At 44.4% G+C, this 22,041-nt stretch overlaps 2 long non-coding RNA genes and 4 gene segments (V, D, J or C); 1 reads left to right on the forward strand and 5 right to left on the reverse strand.

Annotated features, from left to right (window-relative positions):
• Nucleotides 1-11,123, forward strand: part of LOC114146686 (uncharacterized) — a 39,945-nt gene extending 28,822 nt beyond the window's left edge. The window contains exon 3 of the long non-coding RNA XR_003595941.1: nt 10,736-11,123. This is a non-coding gene — a long non-coding RNA (uncharacterized LOC114146686). The remainder of the gene's footprint in view (nt 1-10,735) is intronic.
• Nucleotides 5,920-7,510, reverse strand: LOC114146682 (T cell receptor alpha variable 18-like). The segment is given in 2 exon segments: nt 5,920-6,308; nt 6,436-7,510. Coding segments are annotated over 2 exon segments (417 nt in total).
• Nucleotides 11,124-15,724: 4,601 nt separating the features above from the next.
• Nucleotides 15,725-16,727, reverse strand: LOC114146677 (T cell receptor alpha variable 9-2-like). The segment is given in 2 exon segments: nt 15,725-16,129; nt 16,234-16,727. Coding segments are annotated over 2 exon segments (438 nt in total).
• Nucleotides 16,728-16,743: 16 nt separating this feature from the next.
• Nucleotides 16,744-18,261, reverse strand: LOC114146687 (uncharacterized). Its single transcript, XR_003595942.1, has 3 exons — nt 16,897-18,261; nt 16,808-16,823; nt 16,744-16,767 (listed from the first exon to the last, which is right to left on the reverse strand). It is a non-coding gene; the product is annotated as an uncharacterized LOC114146687 (long non-coding RNA).
• Nucleotides 18,262-18,421: 160 nt separating this feature from the next.
• On the reverse strand, nt 18,422-19,627 carry LOC114146665 (T cell receptor alpha variable 3-like). The segment is given in 2 exon segments: nt 18,422-18,796; nt 18,901-19,627. Coding segments are annotated over 2 exon segments (564 nt in total).
• Nucleotides 19,590-20,262, reverse strand: LOC114146429 (immunoglobulin lambda variable 5-37-like). The segment is given in 2 exon segments: nt 19,590-19,999; nt 20,098-20,262. Coding segments are annotated over 2 exon segments (456 nt in total).
• Nucleotides 20,263-22,041: the final 1,779 nt, after the last annotated feature.

Genomic DNA, 22,041 nt, shown 5'->3' on the forward strand with positions numbered 1-22,041 from the left:
ACAGATGGAATGAATCAACAGGTTGTACTTAGGACGTCACTCCTTAGCGCTCACATAGCAGACCTCACTTCATTTAAACCACCTGACTCTAACGTCCCAGAGGATCCATCACTCTGCGTTTCTGAGGTCTGAGGTCTGAGTCCAGACTTTATCTTTACACCCTTCTTGCTCCAGAATGTGTCTGGCCCCTCGGCACTGCAGAACAGGACATTACCTGTCCGGATCACTACAAGAAAATTTACAAGAAACAGAAACATAAAATATAGGGGACCTAATTCATCAGACTGATCCCCTGCCTAAAAGAACCTCAGACTGAAGATTTATTGGCCTCCAAGTCACTTAAACTCTTTTAAATACCAGATCTCTCTGTGCTAAAGCTCTATTAATTAATGATTTCATCACCGAGCATAATATCGATGTTATGTTTCTGACAGAAACATGGTTGAATGATAATAATGAATCGATTGTACTAATTGAATCTGCGCCTCCTAACTACAATTTCTTCAGTGAGAATAGAAAACACAAAAAAGGAGGAGGTGTGGCTTCAATATTTAAGAATACCATAAATTGTAGTAAAATCTCTTTGGGTCATTTCACCTCTTTTGAGCATCTTGGAATTGAGGTTAAAGGCCACAAACGAACTTTGACTGTAACTCTATACAAAACTCCAACTTTTGTGGAAAATTTCTTCACTGACTTGAATGAACTTCTATCTCTCATATGTATTGATTATGATTGTTTAATAATTGTCGGTGATTTCAACATTCATGTTCACAACCCCCAAGACAGAGGGGCAAAAAAGCTCGCTAATATTTTAGAGACTTTTGGTCTAACACAACATGTCAAACAAGCAACACACACTCAAGGACACACACTGGACCTGGTTATCAGTAAGGGTGTGAATATTTCCAATGTCTCTGTAACTGATGTCGCCTGTTGCATCACTTCCTGTTATCTTTGAAGGTTCTTTATCTTTTAACCCACTTGGACAAACAGCAACCATCACAAAACGTTCTCTCACTGAAAACACAGCAGAAACTTTTAATCAAATCTACTCTTCTTCCTCACCCTTAAGCTGTAATGATGTAGATAAGTTGGTAAAAGATTTTCAGTCTAAAGTCTCAGATATTATTGATTCCATTAAAATGAAGGTTGTGTCTGGTAAAAAGAAATCTCCATGGAGAAATGCACAAACAGTTAGATCTGCAAGACAACTCTGCCGTAGGGCAGAACGAAAATGGCGTAAAACTCAACCCCACGTTCATTGTGACATCTATAAAGAAAGTCTACGTAACTATCATTTAACACTAAAACATGCAAGAGAGGCTTTCTTTGCAGATGTCATAAACAAAAACATTAACAATGCTCCAGCTTTATTTGCAACAGTTGACAGAATCACAAACCCTCCTGTGACGTTACGCCTGAATTCCAATGTTTTGCCGCCTGCAACCAGTTTTCCAGCTTCTTTTCAGAGAAAATTCATAAAATCAGAGGATTAATCTGTACATCCACTATAAAGTCAGTACCAATGCTGAGCCCAAACAAAACAAATACAGGAAAAATGACCCAATTTCAACTACTTAATTATAAAACCCTACAGGAAATTATAAGTCAATAAGCTCCAGTTCCTGCTGCCTGGATGTCCTAGATCTATAACTCTAGAACATTTCTTTAAGAAAGTCCTGCCTGTTATTGCTGCTGATCTGATCCAAATAGTAACTCATGGCTCTCATCAGGCGTTTTCCCCCAGGCTTTGAAAACAGCAGTAATCAAACCACTTATAAAAAAGAACAATCTGGACAAATCACTAATGCAGAATTACAGGCCGACCTCTGACCTCTGACCTCTGATTCATCAGCAAAGTTATTGAAAAAGCTGTTTAAACAATTAACTAGCTTCCTAACTATAACCAACCGCTTTGACTCCTTCCAGTCTGGTTTCCATGGTTACCACAGCACAGAGACTGGCCTAGTCAAAGTGTTCAATGACATCCATATAAATACGGACTGTGGCAGAACCACAGTGCTGGTTCTGGTTCTGTTGGACCTCAGTGTTGACCATGACATATTACTGAACCGACTGGAGAGTTGGGTCGGACTCTCCGGTCCAGTGCTTAACTGGTTTGAATCCTACATAAAGAACAGGGATTTCTTTGTTTCAATTGGAAACTTCTCATCAAAGAGGTCAAAGGTCACATGTGGGGTACCCCAAGGTTCCATCCTAGGACCCCTTTTATTCAATATTTATATGCTCCCACTAGCTCAGGTTATAACAGGAAATAATATTAGCTACCATAACTATGCAGATGACACACAGCTCTACATTACGATGTCACCGGGTGACCTTTGACCCCATCCAATCACTGAACAGATGCTTAGAACAGATAAATGTGTGGATGTGCCAAAACTTTCTCCAGCTGAACAGAAACAAAACTGAAGTTATTATTTTTGGACCTAAAGAGGAACGATCTAGAGTTATAGATCTAGAGTTATAGATATAGAGTTATAGATCTAGAGTCATAGATCTAGAGTCAATGCACAGCTTCAGTTATTACAACTAAAACCAGCGATCAGCCCGAAACCTGGGAGTAGTGATGGACTCTGACCTGAACCTCCAGAGCCACATAAAGACAGTTACAAAGTCGGCCTTCTATCACCTGAAGAACATTTCCAGGATTAAAGGACTAATGTCTCAGCCAGATCTAGAGAAACTCATCCATGCCTTCATCTTCAGTCGTATTGATTATTGCAACAGCGTCTTCACAGGTCTGTCCAACAAATCAATCAAACAGCTGCAGCTGATCCAGATGCTGCTGCTGGCGTTCTCACTAAAACCAGGAAGATAGAGCACATAACACCAGTTTTAAAGTCCCTCCACTGGCTCCCTGTAGCTCAAAGAATAGACTTTAAAATACTGTTGTTAGTTTATAAATCACTGAACAGCTTAGCACCACAATACATTAAAGATCTGCTGTTGTTGTATCAACCTTCCAGACCTCTCAGGTTCTGGTTCTGGTTCTGCTCTGTATCCCCAGAACCAGAACCAAACGAGGAGAAGCAGCTTTCAGCATCTATGCACCACAAATTTGGAACAAACTTCCAGAAAACTGTAAAACAGCTGAAACACTGACTTCCTTTAAATCTCGACTAAAAACCCACCTGTTTAGGATTGTATTTGAAATGTAATCAATTACAAATTTATTGATGGAACTTGACTTAATGCTTGATTCTATATTGCTTTGTGTTTCTGTGTTTGTAATGATGTAAAGCACTTTGAAATGTCTGCTGCTGAAATGTGCTATACAAATAAAATTTGATTGATTGATTGATTGATTGATTGATTGATTGATTGATTGATTGATTGATTACAGAACCACAGCAGAGCTCAGAACCTGGTAACGCTGCCCTCTAGTGGATCAGAACTAAATGTCCAGAGTAAAAACGACCAAACAAATATTAATACAAAAGAAAAACAGCAAAAGTAATTAGACAAAGTAAGTCCAAGGATCCATCCATCCATCCATCCATCTTCTTCCGCTTATCCGAGGTCGGGTCGCGGGGGTAGCAGCTTCAGAAGGGAGGCCCAGACTTCCCTCTCCCCAGCCACTTCTTCCAGCTCCTCCGGGGGAATCCCGAGGCGTTCCCAGGCCAGCCGAGAGACATAGTCCCTCCAGCGTGTCCTGGGTCTTCCCCGGGGCCTCCTTCCGGTGGGACGTGCCCGGAACACCTCACCAGGGAGGCGTCCAGGAGGCATCCTGACCAGATGCCCAAGCCACCTCAACTGGCTCCTCTCGATGTGAAGGAGCAGCGGCTCTACTCTGAGTCCCTGCCGGATGACTGAGCTTCTCACCCTATCTCTAAGGGAGAGCCCAGCCACCCTACGGAGAAAACCCATTTCGGCCGCTTGTATCCGCGATCTCGTTCTTTCGGTCATGACCCAAAGCTCATGACCATAGATGAGGGTGGGAACGTAGATCGACCGGTAAATCGAGAGCTTCGCTTTTTGGCTCAGCTCTCTCTTCACCACGACGGACCGGTACAGCGCCCGCTTGACAGCAGACGCTGCGCCAATCCGCCTGTCGATCTCCCGCTCCCTTCTTCCCCCATTCGTGAACAAGATCCCGAGATACTTAAACTCCTCCACTTGGGGCAGGACACCCCCCCTGACCCGGAGAAGGCACTCTACCCTTTTCCGGCTCAAGACCATGGCCTCGGATTTGGAGGCACTGATCCCCATCCCGGCCGCTTCACACTCGGCTGCGAACCGCTCCAGCGAGAGCTGCAGATCACGATCCGATGAAGCCAAAAGGACCACATCGTCTGCGAAAAGCAGAGATGAGATCCTAAGGCCACCAAATCGGATCCCCTCAACACCTTGGCTGCGCCTAGAAATTCTGTCCATGAAAGTGATGAACAGAATCGGTGACAAAGGGCAGCCCTGGCGGAGTCCAACTCTCACCGGAAACGAGCCCGACTGGTCGTGGAAGTCCAAGGATGCCACTGATATTTCACGTGAGCGTTGACGTCCCCCAGCAGAACAAGGGAGTCCCCCAGGAGGAGCACTCTCCAGTACCCCCTCTAAGGACTCCAAAAAGGGTGGGTAATCTGAACTGTCGTTCGGCCCGTAAGCACAAATGACAGTCAGGACCCGTCCCTCCACCCGTAGGCGGAGGGAGGCTACCCTCTCGTTCACCGGGGTAAACCCCAACGTACAGGCACCGAGATGGGGAGCAACAAGTATGCCCACTTCTAGCCGGAACCTCTCACCTTGGGCAACTCCAGAGTGGAAGTATGTCCAGCCCCTCTCAAGGAGACTGGTTCCAGAGCCAGAGCCTGACCGACTATTTCTAGCCAGAACCTCTCAACCACACACTAGCTCCGGCTCCTTCCCCACCAGAGAGGTGACATTCCACGTCCCAAGAGCTTCTGCAACTGAGGATCGGACCGCCAGGGCCCCCTCCCTCGGCCGCCACCCATCACACAATGCACCCGACCCCTTTGGCCCGGTGAGAGGTGCCAAAGGGGTCTCATGGGCCCATGTATCCTCTTCGGGTTCAGCCCGGTTGGGCTCCATGGGAAAAAGCCCGGCCACCACGCGCTCTCCATAGCGCCCCCCCTCCGGGCCTGGCTCCAGAGTGGGGCCCCGGTGACCCGCGTCCGAGCGAGGGAACACCAAGTCCAACGTTATTTCTCATCATTGGGGTCTTCGGGCTGCGCTTTGTCTGGTCCCTCACCTAGGACCTGTCTGCCTTGGGTGACCCTACCAGGGGCATAAAGCCCCAGACAGCAAATTAATTGAGTCATTGATTATTTTAGTTTCTCCAATTAAAGTAAAATTAGTGTACATGATTCCAGTAATGTGGTGGCTTCAGACTTTCCTTTAGTGAGAGTAAAAATAACGACCCTGGGACTTGAATCTAAGTCACTAAATCTAATCTAGCCGTTTCCAAGTGCAGGTTATTTAAGAGAGAGGGCTACCGTTAACAGAAGTGGTTATTGGGGCTACGCAGCTATGAGGGCTACTCAGTTGACTGTTCCTTAACTGTAGAGGGTCATAACTTCTGGATCGAAGGTAGTTAGAGCTAGACGAGTCTCTCTCGCCACCAGTTTAAACAGATTATCTCTAATAGACGTCTTGTGGGGTAAGACCCAGGTCTTAGAGATAATCCGGACTTGTTAGACAGAGAACTGGTCAGTAGTCAGCTCAGAGGAGTTGTGAGGAGTGGGCGGGGCTGACTATTGTTAGATTAACTTTCAAGCTCCTAGGATTGAAAGTTCCTAGGAGCTGCCACCACGATAAGGTGGCAGCCAAAGGAGAGGTATATACTGTATATATATGTATTATACACACACATACACGCACGCCGACAGACGTGTGTGTATCCAGGGGCCCACTTCCTCCTAAATTTGGCCCTGGGTATGACCATGATGCCCTCTAGTGGACATTGTGGAGAATTGCATTGACTTTGCGTTGCAGGTTTTTGTGCAGGGATCTGGTGTTTCCTGTCACTGTGGGCTGCAGAGCGCAGTAGTACACAGCAGAGTCTGAAACCTGCGGATCCTGGATCTTCAGATTAAATGAGGTTTTCTCGTGCTGAGCATCAAATTTATCTTTCTTGAATCCTGGAGCATTATCTCCTCCTGTTGAGAATCGCTTCAGCATGAACTTTGGATAACTATTGACTTCTAGCTTGTACCAGAACAATGTAGCAGCATAGCTGGTCTCATAGGTACATCTCAGAGTCAGTGATTCTCCTGCAGCAGCAACAACTTCTCCTTCTGTCTGCTTCACTGAGTCTCCTTTACACTCTGGGGAAGAACAGAACATGCAGAGGAAGAGATGGATCAATAAAGATGATTGATTAAAGGAGAACAATCAGCAGCTTTAAAGACTTCTACTCCATGTAGAGGAAACATGTTGATCTTTGTATCTTACCAGAGAAAAGAGCAGCCAGAATAATCCACAGCCAATGTTCCATCTGTCCACCAAGGTTTAAATCAGCAGGAGGAAGCAGCTGATGTTCAACATTCAGTCTGACTATTGTTCTCTTCACAGCACCACTTCTTATTGACACAATGCTGGAACACAGAGCACAAGGAGAGCGCCGCCTACTGGAGCATGGCGCCCCCTGGTGGAGAGGAGAGGTGGAGTTCACCAGAGAGGAGACGAGGCTCCAGCTAATAATCAGCTGAATTTACCACAGATGAGCTCCATATAATTTGTAGAAACATTTCAAAGATGGCCAGTTTTGAGTTTCACAGAAAGATGTTTGAATACTTTTTTATTGGTTTTCTATTTTAATTAATTTTTAAAAATAAAAGTACATTGAACAAAAATATAAAGTCCCATGTCAAATATAAGAGTTTATGAACATTTGGGTTACGCAATATATAGAAAAACTCAAACTATATTTTTAGTAATTACTGATCTTTATATCAGCATTGATGACGACGTTGTTCGGCCGTTTGTAGCGGATTGACCTTTGGACATGATAGAGTTTGAGGAATCTGATTCTGACCCAGTTGGCTTCCCGTAGGCGGTTACAGACAGTCTGAGGTTTGATGCGTCTGTTGTTCAGACCAATAGTTTCATCAGCTGAGTGTCGCTGGTCTGAGCCGATCCTCAGATGGACGAGCCGATGTGGCCGTCTGGTGCTGAGCGGTCAGACGAGGATGAGGAGGATCTGCAGTCTGTTGGAAACCAACTCTTAAAGGGCCGACGGTCCGATAACAGACACTGAGCCATGCAGCTGCTGCTCTGGTGGACGTCCCTGCATCCAACATGCCAACGGCTCCCACATAACTTGAGGCATCTGAGGCTTTATGACTTCTGACATAAGGTGACATTTTGGGGCCTTTTATTGTCCAGGTCAAGGATTGTCCAGCTGTTGCTCATTTTGTCTGACCACCCAGAGGACATGTCCCGCAATGTCCTCAATGTCCTCACGTCCGCGAGGAGTTTGATGGCCCCATTAAGAAACCTCGTTTTTAAACGCTGCGTTTTGTTCCAGCAGCAGCATTTGTAAAGCTACTCTAAGACGAACATGTTGAGTCACAATTATTGTATTTAAGTTGAATCTGTTGCATCATTTTATCCATTTAATTGATTAGTTTTATAATTAAGTCGATACTTTTTTTACTTTGTATTGCCATTACAAAGTAAACAGGTACTGCCACCTGGCGGCATGGACCACAGACTTCCTCACTAATAGACCACAGGATGAGAGGCTCTGCGTCTCACGTGGTAGACTGCAGCATGGGGAATCCACAGGGTTCAGTGCTCTCTCCTTTCCCTTTCACACTTTATACATCAGACTTCAGCAACAACTTGGATATCTGCCACCTCCAGAAGTTCTCAGATGACGCAGCCATTGCTGGACGCGTGTCAGGAGAGGTTATCTCCATCTTTGCTGCTTGGTGTGAACTGAACCATCTGTACATCGATGTCAGCAAGACAAGGAGGTGGTGGCTGATTTCAGGAGGAGGGCTTCTCAGATTGTACCAGTAAGCATCTGGGTGTTCAGCCCAATAACAAACTGGACTGCTCACATAACACAGATGTCTTGTCATCTCTATCTGCTGAGGACATTTGTTGTGTTCAGGACATTACTGAGGACTTTCTGTGACTCTGGTGGCTTCAGTGATCCTCTATGCTTGTGGAAGCTGGCTCAGTCTGAACTGTTCTCTGGACTCTATTGAGGCAGCGGGTGAGAAAAAGACTTTAGCTAAACTGAAGGCAGTTATGATTGACTCTTCTAATCCTGTATGAGGCTGTGGGGCCTTCAGCAGCAGATTGATCCACCAACGGTGCAGGAAAGAAAGATGCAGCAGGTCATTCATACCATCTGCAGTCAGACTGCATGACATCTGCAACCAGCACTAATAAAGTGTTAAAACATCTGTACCAATACTGGCATTGTGCAGTACCATGTCTTGCTACCACTAGGTGTAATATCAGATTTTTCTAACTATTTTTATAAATTGTGCATCGCTTTAAATTGTATTAATATTTAGACCAAAACAGTGAAAGTGCTGTGAAAGGTCTATTTTAATACAAATGTTTATTTTTCTTTACACAAAAGAAACATTAATTTGGAAGCCTAAACATAAAGCAAAACTCACCAAACGTTACCCAAAATGTTCCCCCGACTGAAATGTTTGCATTTTAATAGAATCCAAAACAGGCGTGGCCAAACAACTCTACAGCGCCCCCTAATGTAAAACAGGCCAACTGATAAATCACAGAGCTGAAGCTGGTACATAGACAGAACCTCCGTGTACAAGAAAACAATCTCTTGGAGGTACGCCCTAAACCAGGGGTGCTCAAGTCCAGTCCGCGAGAGCTACCAACTTTTAGAAGCATCCTAACTCCAACAGACCGGGACCAGCTCTAAACAGGCCTGGTAACAAGCTACTCATCTGATTCAGGTGTGTTGGAGCAGGGATGCATCTGAAAGTTGCAGGATGGTAGCTCTGGAGGACTGGACTTGAGCACCCCTGCCCTAAACCCACTGTTGTTTCATAAATGTTCAACTTTGTCAAACTCCAAGGAGTTCGGAGATAATGACTTCAAACTTGGTAAACCTGCCAAGTTATCAAAAGTTATCAAAATAAAAATGACCAAAAGCTTGAGTTTTCATGCATGCTACAGGAGCGCCATGAATTTTAAAACACTGATCGATCCTAATCCAACTACCAACAGGAATAAGCAAGCTAAGCTAACATTGTATTGGTTTATTTGGTCTGTCCTTCCTGTAGCAGAATGAAATAAGGTCAGAATGAGGAAGACATAAGTGAAGAAGGTGGAGATAAAAATAATCTGAAGGTGGAGAGGTTTCTGTTAACCACAGGTGGTTGTGTGTGAAAATCCCAGTAGATCAACACTGTGATCAAGTATTTCGACTTGCTTGTCTGGCAGCTGCAACCACAGCGACTCTGATCAAGCAGGAATGATCAGAATCATCTGATATGAAGCTGAGCTGTGAATACCACTTCCCTCCTCTTTGAAGAGGAGTCAGATATCTGTGTTCAGGTTTTTGTACAGCCTCTTCTCCACTTTGTATCACTGTGTTTTCAGAGCGCAGTAGCAGAGAGCTGTGTCTGCCAGGGTTAGCTCTCTGATGGTCAGCTCAGTGGAGGAAGATGATGTTTGGGATTTGAAATGTTTTTGATCAATGTTGAAATCAGCAGAGCCTCCTTTTCCATTTTGTAATAGTAGAAACCGAGGAGCCTGAAGGTCAGAAGGATGTTTGTACCAGTAAAGGTCAGCATAATCAGATGTTGTCTCGTAGTTACAGCTGAGTGAGACATGATGTCCTTCAGTCCCTCTGACTTCATCTGTAACAGCAGAGATTGTGTCTGCAGCAGCTGGACCTGGAAAAAGTGGAGAAAATGAAGCCAGCCATTAGACGAACATCATCAACTGTAGAAATGTCAATTCAACTTCCAGGATGATAAAAAGTTGATTTTCATTCAGTCAGAGCAGAGAAAGCAGAAAGCAGTGAAATTCAGTCTGTATCTGTGTTAATGCAGCAGCTGGACCTGAACTAGAATCCCTGATCTGAAACTCACCTCTAATGAGAGACAGAAGCAGAACCAGGCAGAGCAACATGTCTTTGGAGTCCTTAGAGCCACACTGCAGATCAACAATGTTCTTCCACTGCAGCAGAAAGAGGAAGAAATGATGTCATTGGATGAGCTGAAGGTCAGTGGGCGGGGCCACTTCAACTCAACCAATCAGAGAGTTTTCTGCTTTCTCAGCAGAAAACCGTTTTTATCTTGTTTGTACCAGAACAGATATGGATATGTATCACTGGTCTCATAAGTACATCTCAGAGTCAGTGATTCTCCTGCAGCAGCAACAACTTCTCCTTCTGTCTGCTTCACTGAGTCTCCTTTACACTCTGGGGAAGAACAGAACATGCAGAGGAAGAGATGGATCAATAAAGATGATTGATTAAAGGAGAACAATCAGCAGCTTTAAAGACTTCTACTCCATGTAGAGGAAACATGTTGATCTTTGTATCTTACCAGAGAAAAGAGCAGCCAGAATAATCCACAGCCAATGTTCCATCTGTCCACCAAGGTTTAAATCAGCAGGAGGAAGCAGCTGATGTTCAACATTCAGTCTGACTATTGTTCTCTTCACAGCACCACTTCTTATTGACACAATGCTGGAACACAGAGCACAAGGAGAGCGCCGCCTACTGGAGCACGGCGCCCTCTGGTGGCTGCAGGTTTTTGTACAGGGTTCTGGTGTTTCCTGTCACTGTGGGCCTCACAGCGCAGTAGTACACAGCAGAGTCTGTCACTGCAGCAGAGGAGATCTTCATGGACATTTCTTCTTTGCTTCCTTTAAATGTCATCCTGTCCAGATGTTCTGATCCACCAAAAGGTGAGTGAGACCTCAGGAACTCTGGAGGTTCTCCTGGATTTTGTCAATACCAGAATAAGAAATAAGCAGAATCTTTGGTGTAACTACAGGTCAGAGTAACAGAGCTGCCCTCTGAACTGAACTCCTCAGTCTTCGCTGCAGTGAGTTGTTGACAGTTTACACCTGAAGGAAGAAAAACTGATATAAGTGAAGAACAAGAAGGATCAGATTATTCTCTGAAAGACTCCAACCAACCTGATCCAGTGATCAGAACCAGCAGAGTGAATCCAGATGTGAGCAGAGACAGCATGTTGAGCAGAGTTAATGTTGGAGAGTTGAGCTGAGCTGAAGGAGGAAGTTTGAGTCTCTTTAGAGATCAGGGACAGATCAGCTCCTCCTCTTCCTCCTCTTCCTCCTCTTCCTCCTGGCTAACAGACTTACAGCTTCAGCTGACCAAAGAACAGATCATTTAGGGGATTGTATTGACTCACAGTTTCTTTTGCTTCTTGGGAAATTTTCTTTTAAAGAAATGTTCACCAGAAAGTAATTTAAATTTCATAGTTTCAAACACAGGGAGGACCTCGGTGTACGGAGATTCCTCCACTGTCTTCATTCCTCTGCTGACTTGTAAACATCCACAGCAAAATGTGGCATCAAACGTTTTGAAAGCAGGAACTTCACCTTTCTGTCTAGTAGGCTGAAAACAGGATGGACATTTCTGCCACATTCTCAAGAGTCAGAATACTGTGAAGTTCTCACTTCTGGCCAAATTTGAAATCACGCTGCGATGTAACTTCATCCATTGTGACCGCCATGTTGTCTTTGAACAGTTACATAGATTATGTCACAATTTAAAGACATTTCAGCAATTGGCTCACAACAACATATGTGGGAAGATGTTTTTGGGTTGAGTCTTCAGGAGCGGTCCATGTGGAGCTGGAAATGTTGGCTTGAAAGCTGCAGCTTGGTTTGTTCCCATTAACCAGGAAGGTGAGCAGGTCTTTGGGAAGACTTGGATTCTTATTGTTTCCATGTGCAGTTTTAGAAAATACTTTACAAACATGTCAAATATTGTTCTCAGTGGGACACAAATACAGACTAGCAGACAGGCAGTTAACAAGGTGATCAACTACAAAGCAAAGAGAACTTGTGATAGAATTAAAATAATAACCTCTATAAATACTAATCAGTATGTTGCAGGAGGCCCTGCTGAAGGATTCAGAGACAGCCGGCGCCATCTTGTTCTAATCAGACAATTCTTCATGTTTATAATAAGATAGTGTGTCGCGTTATGGTGCTGATACAGTCATACTGTTCGTAGTAAATGTTCTAGTTTATCTTATGAAACTGTGAATCATGTTACAGCTGCATATGTTTTGATAAGAGCTGAAACATTCATTGTAACCAGGGATGATTTTCAATAAAAATAGAGATGCAGCAGAATGTGTTTTCAGAGCAGTTTGAGATTTGTAACTGGAAACACATCTCTGTCCGTTTCTCCTCGTGAGTTAAAAGAAACTAACTCTTCTTGTCCTTCCTTGTGTCTGTATTTTAATGTTCTAAGTTCATAAACCTGACAACTTGCAAAAGCAGAAACACCTAAAAACTGAAGTCACAACAGAAATCGTGCGAAAAGCAAAAAACCTAGCAGGTAATGGCAAAACTTTCTGGAAATGCTGCAGGTGGGTAAATGAAAACGATGCATGTTAGCTGTGAGAGAACCGGACTAAGAACCTGAGGAGAGATGAATTAGAACAGAAAGAATATTTATAATTTCCAAGAATATATGGAAAACCAAACACCAAGACAACAAGTGAATAGGAAAAAACAGCCAACATTAGAATGAATGCTAACTTAAAGGTGAACGAGAAAATAAGAGCCAAGAATAACAAAAGGTAAAGACACTCAGAGGATCTCAGATTTTAAAATAAAGTCTTCTACCTTCATGTAGTTATGTACAGGATCAGTACTTAACAACATGAAGGAGAGAACCAGCAGTCTCACTAGAAATCCACCAACCAAATACAGAGGATGATAAGTAACAAGATGACCAATAATCTTCACTCACAATTAAAGCACAGCGAGGCTTTACTGGAAATGTGCCCAGCTCTCAAGTCAAAGCCAGTTCTGTTGGGTTTGATTGCTGATCAACACTGTTGAAAGAAATAAGATGCAAATTAAAGCTGCCAGCAGCGTTGGCCGTGCAGCTCAGCGCCACTCCAGCGTCATGGCGACCGTGGGAGCTCCAGCAACGCCATTGTCAACGCCCTCATGTAATTCTCACACCGGTCCACTAGGCGGTGCACATCAATGTGTTGAGCAATGTTCCCTAAAGATGCTAAATAAATCTGGTGCAGATCAGTTCATTTATTAGAAAGAGAGATATAGCTGTTGGAATAATCCAGGGGGCGCAATGGAGTCAAGTTTCAATTTAATGCTATTGGCCTCTTAAGAGGTTAACAAAGGTCAATCATGTGAAATTTGATGCAAATCAGATGATGCATGTGTGATTTAGGGTCAATCGTACGCAAACGGTGAGGGATTTAATTCGCCGCTCTGCCACGCCCACAAGCTCCCGCCAGCAGCCAGACGTCCATGTTTCATGGTCAGATTGTGAGACTTGGTCACGCCCACATTCTTTGATAACGATTAACCTTCATGTATTGAGCACATCACTCAATGCTGAGCGATTCTCAAAAGCTGTAGCAGGAGTTCGCTCATTTGTGTGTAGAAGAGACAAAATGGCGGCTTTGGTCCAAAATGGCCAACTTCCTGTGAGGTTTGGACCATGATTACAAGATACTTTTTGGTTCATCCTTAAAAAATAAACGTGTAAGGAATTATGTAATTATCGGTCGAAGCGTGGCTTGGGGTTGATTTCTTTTAAAGGTTTCTAGGGGGCGCTGTAGAGGAATTAGGCCACGCCCACTAAATATTAGAATGGATTCCTATTGGGGGTTCACTAGGATCGAGCCTAGTTAGTTTGGTGCAGCTCAGCTGAAATATGTGAAATTCAGACTCAAAGGTATGACAGTGGTGTGACCTGTGAGTTCGCCACGCCGACGCCACGCCGACGCCACGCCGACGCCACGCCCACAACCTCCACCAAAAACTCTTTGAGCATTAAAGCAAGTGAGCCCAAATAGTTATCTGTCTTCTGACATAAGATCATCTTGATTAGGTAAAAGGGGGTCAGAGATGCAGCTTTCCAAGAAAAAAGTAACTTCCTGTCCCGAGGGAAGGAGTCTGTTGAAGTTCAAGCTGTTTAAATATCAAATATGGCCAAAACTTGCCCTTTGACCCACAATGGCAAACTCCAGCTACAGTTTAGGACACATCTCCAGGAAACATTTTTTCTTGATTTGGGTGAACCTACCTACATACTGAATTTTAGATCTTTATGATGTACGGCTTGTCCAGCTCACACCAGAGGGCGCTGTAGAGCAGCTTGGACACGCCAACTTTTGATTCCACTGGAGTCTGAAAATTTCACAAGGGGACGATTGTGGATGAAGTTTAGTGAGTTTTTGAATATGTTAAGGTCTCCAGAAGGCTACTTTAGGAGATGGAATAATAATAATAATTTAAAAATGATAATTGCAATTACAATACACCTTTGCAGCATTTACCTTGGCTTAGTAATAATAATGATACAAATACATTTTATTTAAGAGCACCTTTCTAAAACCCAAGTTTACCCCAGAGGAAAAAACAAATAAATAATTAATCAGTAAAACCATTTAAAAATACATGGAGGTTTATCTTCAACTGGTTGGGACCAGTGGGTTTCCTAACTGGTCATCCTAACTCAGGGGGGTCAAAGTTCAGTCCTGGAGGTTCAAAGTCCTGAAACTTTTAGATTCTCTGCTGCATCACCTGGATGGAATAATGAGGTCAACTGATCTACACCAGGAGGAGGTCATTAAGACATTTCATTCCAGGATTTTGTACCTATGGCTCATCTAGAACCTGTAGGACAGCGACTGGAGGACTGGAGATTGAGACCTGTGTCCTAACTGGTTCCACTGGTTTCCACTGATTTCTCCCACTTCGAACTGTTGGAGAGGAACCAGGTGAAGATGCTGCTGCTTCAGGTTAGTTTGGTTCCAGCAGCTGCACCTCATGTTAATGCAGTCTGAATTATGGGGCCCTCTAGTGGCTGCTGTGGAGTACTGCAGGTTTTTGTGCAGGGTTCTGGTGTTTCCTGTCACTGTGGGCTGCAGAGCGCAGTAGTACACAGCAGAGTCTGACAGACGGAGATCCTGGATCTTCAGGTTGAAGGATTTTTCGTCTTTATTGAAGTCAGCATCAAATCTGTCATTGTCGAAATCTGGAGCTTTATATTTTGACGATGGCAGCTGCTTCAGCATGTACTTTGGGAAACTGTTTCCTCCTTGTTTGTACCAGAACAATGTGACACTCACACTGGTCTCATAAGTACATCTCAGAGTCAGTGATTCTCCTGCAGCAGCAACAACTTCTCCTTCTGTCTGCTTCACTGAGTCTCCTTTACACTCTGGGGAAGAACAGAACATGCAGAGGAAGAGATGGATCAATAAAGATGATTGATTAAAGGAGAACAATCAGCAGCTTTAAAGACTTCTACTCCATGTAGAGGAAACATGTTGATCTTTGTATCTTACCAGAGAAAAGAGCAGCCAGAATAATCCACAGCCAATGTTCCATCTGTCCACCAAGGTTTAAATCAGCAGGAGGAAGCAGCTGATGTTCAACATTCAGTCTGACTATTGTTCTCTTCACAGCACCACTTCTTATTGACACAATGCTGGAACACAGAGCACAAGGAGAGCGCCGCCTACTGGAGCATGGCGCCCTCTAGTGGCTGCTGTGGAGTACTGCAGGTTTTAGTGGTTTAACAGAGAGTGAGGCCCTCTAGTGGCTGCTGTGGAGTACTGCAGGTTTTTGTACAGGGTTCTGGTGTTTCCTGTCACTGTGGGCTTCACAGCGCAGTAGTACACAGCAGAGTCTGTCACTGCAGCAGAGGAGATCAGCAGATCCATCTGGGTTTTATCAGCATTCATGTTGAAGGAGAAACCAGGAAGCGGCTGAGAAGTTTGTGTTCCTGTTCCTGAGTGAGAGATCAGGAACTGTGGAGGTTTTCCAAGATATTGTCGATACCAGAAGAAAGAATCAGTTCCAGTGGCTGTTTTGGAGTAAGTGTAGGACAGAGTAACTTTGCTGCTTTCTGATCTGGACTCTGCATGTTTGACTGGAGTCAGTTCTTCACAGGTGACTGCTGAAGAAAAAGAGAGAAACATTAAAGTTCAGTGATTAATTCTTGATAACGAGGCAGTTATGAAAAGTAGCTCATCAGGCTTTACTGAAAAAATTCAATCTGACCTGTTAGCAGAGAGATGATGAGCAGAGACAGACCATAATAGTCCATGTTGAGCAGAGTTAATGTTGGAGAGTTGAACTGAACTGAAGGAGGAAGTTTGAGTCTCTTTAGAGATCAGGAACAGATCAGCTCCTCCTCTTCCTCCTCTTCCTCCTCTTCCTCTCAGCTTCAGCTGCTTTCTGATGGACTTTAGTCGTCAACGACTGTAGACCTGTTGCCATGACAACCCGCATCATGGAGGTCCTGGAGACACTCCTGTTGGCCCACCTGAACAAGCTCATATCAGGACCCCCTGCAGTTTGCTTATCGCCATGGAGACGGAGACGCCATCTTAACCTGCTTCATGAACCCATTTAACAGGATTCAGCCTGATCTGCTCTGTGAGGAACTTCAGGAGACTCAGGTGGAGCCGGAACCTGATGACCTGATGACCTGTTGACCTGATGACCTGATGACCTGTTGACCTGATGACCTGTTGACCTGACCACTTGACAACCTGATGACCTGACCAGCTGATGACCTGTTGACCTGATGACCTGATGACCTGTTGACCTGACCAGCTGATGACCTGACGACCTGACCACCTGACAACCTGATGACCTGACAACCTGACAACCTGATGACCTGATGACCTGACGACAGACCACAGGTAGAGACTGGAGGACTGAGCGTCTATCTCGGCTCCTTTTCTCTCTCTACACTTCAGACGTCCAGCACAAGACTGACTTCTGTCATCTACAGAAATACTCAGATTACAGAAATACTCAGATTACAGAAATACTCAGATTACAGAAATACTCAGATTACTCTGCAGTTGCTGGTTTATCAGAGACGGACAAGAGGCTGAGTACAGAGAGCTGGTGGACCGCTTCGGGTCACGGAGGGAACAGTCAAATCATCTGAAATGTAAAGAAAACAAAGGAGATTATTGTTGGTCTCAGGAGGAACAGGGTCAAAGGTTAGGGTTAGAGCGCTGCGCATCATGAATAAACACCAGGCCGGAACACGGTGGCTAAATAACAAAACTTAATTTAACGAAGTTTCAAGGCAGATCATTTCCTCGGGGAATTTTCAAATCATTTGAGAAATGGTCACAGCCCTAGTGGTGATGTCACAGTGACCTCATCTCTCCCCGCTTGGTCTTTGTCAGTCCTGGCCAACGCTAACAGCTGATTCCTGCCCAACAGGTTTCGGACGCTGTAGGCAGTGGGGGGGAGGTTAGGCTAGGCTAACGGACGCCGGGTTGTGGGCCTGATCCTTCGTTGGGGTTTGCGGTGCCAGACTGGGTTAGGAGGTTTGGTACTGAGTCTCCGTGGCGTCGGGGCTGCCGACCTGCCTCCATGTCCGACCCGTAGCTCCTCTGAGGGTTGCTGGTATCTGCCTGCTGCTGCCTCCAGGATCCAACGCTAACTGCTTCTGGCTGCTCTTGGCTTCATGCTGCAAGATTTCTGCTGATCTCTTCCTTGTCACATTTTTGCAATTCCAGGCAACAAATGGTCTCACTCTTCAACCAGAAACACATTCACACTCATGTCTATGCAAAAAATCTAACACGTTGAAACACATGTTCATATTTTATTAATGCAACCTGCCTGTGTTGATGCCTCTGTGATCTGATAGTCAATTCAGCAACTATGACAACATCTCCAGAAACCCTTTTCATGGCCTATGTAGGCAGCCAGCTTCTCCATACGGTGCGCCTGAAGGGACACATGACTAAAGAGAACAGAAGAGGAAAGAATTTCTCTAAGATTTGAACAGTTAAAGATCACATATTTTAGAAAGTCTCTCAGACTCTGGGAAGCAGAATGTCAGGCGTTACACATGTCTGCAGACTTCTTGGATTATTTCTGCACCAAGTTCAGTCGCAGCATGATGTCATGTTGTCTTTGTCTTCAGTCCAAACACTCAACAACCAGTAGATTAACAGGGAGGGAGGCCCTCTAGTGGCTGCTGTGGAGAACTGCATGTTTTAGTGGATTAACAGGGAGTGAGGCCCTCTAGTGGCTGCTGTGGAGTAATGCAGGTTTTAGTGGTTTAACAGGGAGTGGGGCCCTCTAGTGGCTGCTGTGGAGTAATGCAGGTTTTAGTGGTTTAACAGGGAGTGGGGCCCTCTAGTGGCTGCTGTGGAGTAATGCAGGTTTTAGTGGTTTAACAGGGAGTGAGGCCCTCTAGTGGGTGCTGTGGAGTACTGCAGGTTTTAGTGGTTTAACAGGGAGTGAGGGCCTCTAGTGGCTGCTGCGGAGTACTGCAGGTTTTTGTACAGGGTTCTGGTGTTTCCTGTCACTGTGGGCTGCAGAGCGCAGTAGTACACAGCAGAGTCTGTCACTGCAGCAGAGGAGATCAGCAGATGAAACGTCTTTCTTGTTTTCTTGTGTCTCAAGGAAACCCTTCCTGTTGTGTCTGAATATCCTGAGGTGACCAGCTGTGGAGATGAACTGGGCGTCTGTCGGTACCACAGCAGCAGGTTTACTGTTCCTGAATAGTTGCAGGACAGAGTCACGTCGTTTCCTTCCAAATCCAGTTGATCGTCTTTAAATGGTGTCAGTAAATCCTCAGAGGATCCTGGAAACAACAGATTGATAATTCAGTTTTAACAAACTCAAAGCTCCAGATGTTTTCCTGCCTTCTGTCTCCTTCTCCACCTGCTGCATCTTTAGATGACTCACCTGGCTGAAGGCAGAAGATCATCATCATGCAGGAGAAAAGCAGCAGCTGCATTGTTTTCCCTGGTACTGACAGAAGAACAGAGAGAACGCAGCAGCTCTTCAGCTCCAACACAAAGTCTGTCAGAGTGGAACTCCTCCCCTCACTGAGCCTGGTGACGGGCCGTCCCATTAAAACCAGTCCAAACTCAGACTGTGTCATGCTAGAACCAGTCGGAATGATTCAGACCGGGATCTGGAGGGAACGCTGCAGCTGTTCAACAACCGGATAAACGTTTCTCATTTGTTCTGCCTGGGAGACAAGAACACCTGATGGGACCTGGTCTGTGGAGCGACAGAGTGCTTGAACACAGAACCACAGCAGAGCTCAGAACCTGGTAACGCTGCCCTCTAGTGGATCTGAACGGCTGAGCAGAGCGGAGAAAGGCTGCTCAGTGTATCAGAACTAAATGTCCAGAGTAAAAACGACCAAACAAATATTAATACAAAAAAAAAACAGCAACAGTAATTATTAGTGCTGTCAAATTAGTTTAAAAAATCTGGTTGGGGCTTCAGGATGTTTGTGAATTAATCACAATTATTTAACTGTTCTGGGTTCTTCCTGTTCTCTGAGCGCCACAGAGCAGCAGTAGGTTTAACCCACCGTCCCTGTTACTAGTTTTTTATTACTTGTATTTCTTGTTCAGGTTTGATCACATCAGTCTGAATCTTGACAAACCGTTGAAGAGCAGGGAGTGAGGGCCTCTAGTGGCTGCTGTGGAGTACTGCAGGTTTTTGTACAGGGTTCTGGTGTTTCCTGTCACTGTGGGCCTCACAGCGCAGTAGTACACAGCAGAGTCTGACACTGCAGTAGAGGAGATCAGCAGCTTTATGTCTCTTCCCTTCACATCGATCTCCCGTCCAGCAGTTTGCTCCGACAGTATTTTTCCTGATCCTAGGTGGTAGAGCAGGAACTCTGGAGGTTTTCCTGGATGTTGGCGATACCAGTAGAACTCATCGCTTCCAGTTGCTTCTTTAGAAAATGTGTAGGTCAGAGAAACGGAGCCGCCCTCTGAAATGAAGTTTTCTGCCATCAGAGGAGATAGTTGTTGAGACTCAACACCTGAAGGCAGAAAAACCTTTTAGTTATAAAACTAAACTATGAGGCACAATCATAAAGTTTAGAATAAATTTATCAACATATTTAGAATTAAATCTGACCTGTTAACAGAGAGATGATGAGCAGAGACAGACCATAATAGTCCATGTTGAGCAGAGTTAATGTTGGAGAGTTGAACTGAACTGAACTGAACTGAACTGAACTGAAAGTTTGAGTCTTGAGTTCAGGAACAAATCAGCTCCTCCTCCTCCTCTTCCTCTTCCTCAGCTTCAGCTGATCTCTGGTGGAAATATAAAATTTTTACTTCTGAACTTTCAGAACTATCAATTATGTAAAACGACAAATGAGAAGTGAACTTAACAGAGTAAAGTTTGTAGATAAACTATTTTATTCTAACTGTTCTGCAGATGGCAGGTCTGTTAACTTGATATTTTCATAAAATAATAATATAGTTTATTGATTGATAGATTTTTACAAAAACTGTAATCAAATGCAGGTAAAAAGCCATAAACTGCAGCCGTTGTTGATGTTGGACTTATTTCTTCAGCTCTGTCTGTATTTTCTGTCTGTCCGTCTCCTTCCTGCAGCTGTTCTTCTTCCCTGGATTAGACTCACCTGTCACCATTCAGGTCTAATCTGGATTTAATCTCCCTGGTTTTCATTGGTCCAATCTGGATCCTGAACTGACTGTGAAGCATCAACAGACTGAACATCAGCTGCTGAACGCTCGGCTGGGCGTCACTGATCAACTGATCAAAGTTCTGTTATGAAAATATAAGAATTAACAGAATGATTAGAAAAAGCTGAATGAGACACTGGAAATTTATGACGGCAAATTAAATAGGCCAACATTAGATTTATTTTCTAACATAATTTCTTGTACTTGAATGCATCATGAGGTTTTTGACTTTGGCCATAAATCAGCTGAAGGCAGAACAGACCTGGAAACATCTAAACGGAACATCATCATCATCATCCCTCCATCATCATCATCATCCCTCCATCATCATCATCATCCCTCCATCATCATCATCATCCCTCCATCATCATCATCATCCCTCCATCATCATCATCATCCCTCCATCATCATCATCATCCCTCCATCATCATCATCATCTCTCCATCATCATCATCATCCCTCCATCATCATCATCATCATCCCTCCATCATCATCATCATCCCTCCATCATCATCATCATCCCTCCATCATCATCATCATCCCTCCATCATCATCATCATCTCTCCATCATCATCATCATCCCTCCATCATCATCATCATCCCTCCATCATCATCATCATCTCTCCATCATCATCCCTCCATCATCATCATCATCATCCCTCCATCATCATCATCATCCCTCCATCATCATCATCATCCCTCCATCATCATCATCATCATCTCTCCATCATCATCATCATCCCTCCATCATCATCATCATCTCTCCATCATCATCATCATCATCCCTCCATCATCATCATCATCATCATCCCTCCATCATCATCATCATCATCCCTCCATCATCATCATCATCATCCCTCCATCATCATCCCTCCATCATCATCATCATCCCTCCATCATCATCACCATCCCTCCATCACAGGGGCGCTGCCAGGAATCTTGGGCCCCAGGACCAAATATTACCCCCCCCCCCCCCCCCCCACACACACACACACACACACAGCTGCTGGTTTTTGAGTTTATCTGAACCATCAAAAGCGTCACAGTTTTAAAGTCTTGCTTTCTTTGGTCCAATACTGATACTAGCACAATATTTACTGCTCATCAATTTTACACCCAACAGTCCACATACAGGTTGCTTAAATGTTTTCTACTAGATTTAGATACTAAATGTTTCTCCACCAGCAACAGTCAGAGGCAACATGTAAAATATAAATAAAGCAATCCAGACGTCTCATAAAACGTTATGTAGTTGCATTTTATTCAAGCTGTTGTTTGTAACTTTAATATAAAATATGTTTTCTCCATATTTGTTAAAAATTTGTTAAAGAAAAAAGGGGCAGGAAATATTGGTGGGACTGTCCCC

The sequence above is a fragment of the Xiphophorus couchianus genome, chromosome 6 (genome assembly GCF_001444195.1).
Source record: "Xiphophorus couchianus chromosome 6, X_couchianus-1.0, whole genome shotgun sequence".
Taxonomy (NCBI): Eukaryota; Metazoa; Chordata; class Actinopteri; order Cyprinodontiformes; family Poeciliidae; genus Xiphophorus; species Xiphophorus couchianus.